A 2500-nucleotide genomic window follows, 5' to 3' on the forward strand; every position below is an offset into this window, starting at 1 on the left:
TTTTCCAAATTTACAGAGTTTCCAGGGTCTGAAAAAGTCAGTGTTTTTCCAAACTTTGAACTTCTAACAAAAAATGTAATAAATCCACATGGAACATTTGACCTGCACCACAGTGTGTTTCTGTCCAGATCAGTGTGAAAAGTGACACTGTTTCTGTATCACCAGGACTTTCTGAGTGTCACTGTTGAGTTTATCTCTGGGTCCAGTCAAGTGTTAACGGAGGAAACAGGGTCAGATTTTTGACATTCAAATGTCTCTTATTCAGAAACTAGAGGAACTATTGAAATAAGTAAAGTATCAGAATGTAGGAAAGAGTTACACTCCAACAGGGTCAAGTTAAACCTGTGAGATTCTTTCAAGTTCAAGACAAAAAATGTAAAAACTCATGTTGGTAACGGAGGGAATGAAATATGCAGCACTTTTTGGTCAATAAATCCAAACAGTGATAACTCTTGGTTCTCACTTCCATATCCTTAACAAACTGGTTTGAATATTTGCTTCATATAGTTTTCTACCATATGGTACAAGATTAGGTTGAAAAACCTCTGACTTTTTGACTCATGAGATTTTTTATTAAGAAAGTTCATGGTAACGGAGGGAAAAGTAACGGAGGGAAAATTGTACAAACAAGTAGAAGGTGCAGGATTTTACATCATTTGTCACTTTTTTCTTCTGATACTTTAATATTACTTCAAAATGAAAGAAACTATTTGTATAAAATGTGTCAGTCCTTCCAAGAACATTTTTATCATAATTTTTTTTTTTTTAAATCATGAACCTTCATCAACACTTCAAAGATGGAATAATAATAATAATAAAAAAAAATAAAATAAATAATAATAATAATAATAATAAATAATAATAATAATAATAATAATAATAATAATAATAATAATAAATAATAATAATGGAGGTCTGGAGGTTGGTCCCAGTGATGGACTCATGGACCGTGGCTCCGTGGCTCCGTGGCTCCGTGGCTCCGTGGCTCCGTGGCTCCGTGGCTCCGTGGCTCCGTGGCTCGGCCCCTCGCCCCTCCCCTCCTCTCGGTCCGGCCTCCGCCATCTTGCCTCTCCCTGCGCCGCTGCGCCGCTGCGGAAGCGGAAAGCGCAGAGTGCGGCTCCAGACTCGCGGCTCCAGACTCACGGCTCCGACGCGCCGCTGTCTCCGTCCCGTTCGTCCGCCTCAGCGCAGCTCAGCCCCGGGAGACATGGCAGGAAGACTTCCGGCGTGCGTGGTCGACTGCGGCACCGGGTAAGAGGAGCGGAGGGGCGGGGGGGTCCGGCGCGTCCAGAGCCACGGAGCAGCGCGCGTCTGTCGGTGTGTCAGGAGCCGCTGTGAGCCGCTCCGCAGCCCCGCGGCTCACAGCGGCTCACAGCGGCTCAGAGCGCACGGACACACGCGCGTGCACGTTTAAAGACGATGTTCTGTAGTGGAACATGTGGAAACTGCTGGACACTGATGATGTGACAGAACTCGGAGCGGCGCAGTCACGTAAACCTCTGATGTTGTGACGGTTTCGGGACGTGACGCGGGTTTATTGCGGGTTTATTGCGGGTTTATTGCGGCTTCTGTTTGTGTTTGTGTTTTGGTCAGTTTCGTGCTCGTTTCTCTCCAGGTTCTGTTTGCACAAATCTGCAGGAATGTATGAATTTGTGTAGTTGGTTGTGCGCATGCGCAGTGGCACTTCCTCCTCGGGCTCGTGCACTTCCTCGTGGACGCTCTTCTGTCCTTATATGGAGCTGTCTCACAATCCCACGCGCTGTTTCTCTCTTTATTTGTTGATTTGTTAAGTTTAAGTTGTGAGTTTAACTCTGGGCCAGAGTTAAACTCACAACAACTGAAAGAGTCACTTTGAAACGGTGTTACGGGTCAGATCTGTGGAGAGGGGAGTCCACTGACAGGAGATCACGGTTTGGTTTTTGTCATAAAACAAAAGAAAAATAAAATAAGTTTAACAATAATTTCCACAGATTTTCCACATTAAACTGTAGAACTTTATTTTATATTCACATGTGTCAATAAACCAGGACTAAACCAGGACTAAACCAGGACTAAACCAGAACTAAACCAGGACTAAACCAGGACTAAACCAGGACTAAACCAGAACTAAACCAGAACTAAACCAGGACTAAACCAGGACTAAACCAGGACTAAACCAGAACTAAACCAGAACTAAACCAGAACTAAACCAGAACTAAACAGGTCCGATCTATCAAAACTAGATCCTTGTTTTCCGCAGGTATCAACACTAAAAAAGTCAAATTTTCTGGACACAAATGAAACTTTAGACCCTTTAGAACCTTTAGATCAGGAGAGTTAAGGTTCGTTCACACCAAAGCGTCAAAAAACACCTTGACGTTTCTATTTGGAGCCTTTGCATTTGAGTTCAGACGCCCCCGACGCTCGTGTCTGTGACGTCGTGGACGAACGGGACAAAAATACTTGACGCGCGTCCGTTGCCCTGGAAACAAGAGCCCGATCCTGGACTTTTCCTGAAACA

The 2500-nt window shown here is 44.3% G+C and overlaps 2 protein-coding genes across 2 annotated transcripts in view; both read left to right on the forward strand.

The window, feature by feature from the left end:
• LOC110165802 (NACHT, LRR and PYD domains-containing protein 3-like) overlaps positions 1-2500 on the forward strand; it is a 155503-nt gene that overhangs the window by 41459 nt on the left and 111544 nt on the right.
• Positions 1069-2500, forward strand: part of LOC110170824 (actin-related protein 3) — an 18698-nt gene continuing 17266 nt past the window's right edge. The window contains exon 1 of the mRNA XM_055149015.1: positions 1069-1251. Within this exon, the coding sequence (XP_055004990.1) occupies positions 1208-1251 (44 nt within the window). The 5' untranslated portion in view covers positions 1069-1207. The remainder of the gene's footprint in view (positions 1252-2500) is intronic.

The sequence above is a fragment of the Boleophthalmus pectinirostris genome, unplaced genomic scaffold (genome assembly GCF_026225935.1).
Source record: "Boleophthalmus pectinirostris isolate CB_2022bp ecotype Guang Dong unplaced genomic scaffold, ASM2622593v1 HiC_scaffold_1, whole genome shotgun sequence".
Classification (NCBI taxonomy): Eukaryota; Metazoa; Chordata; class Actinopteri; order Gobiiformes; family Gobiidae; genus Boleophthalmus; species Boleophthalmus pectinirostris.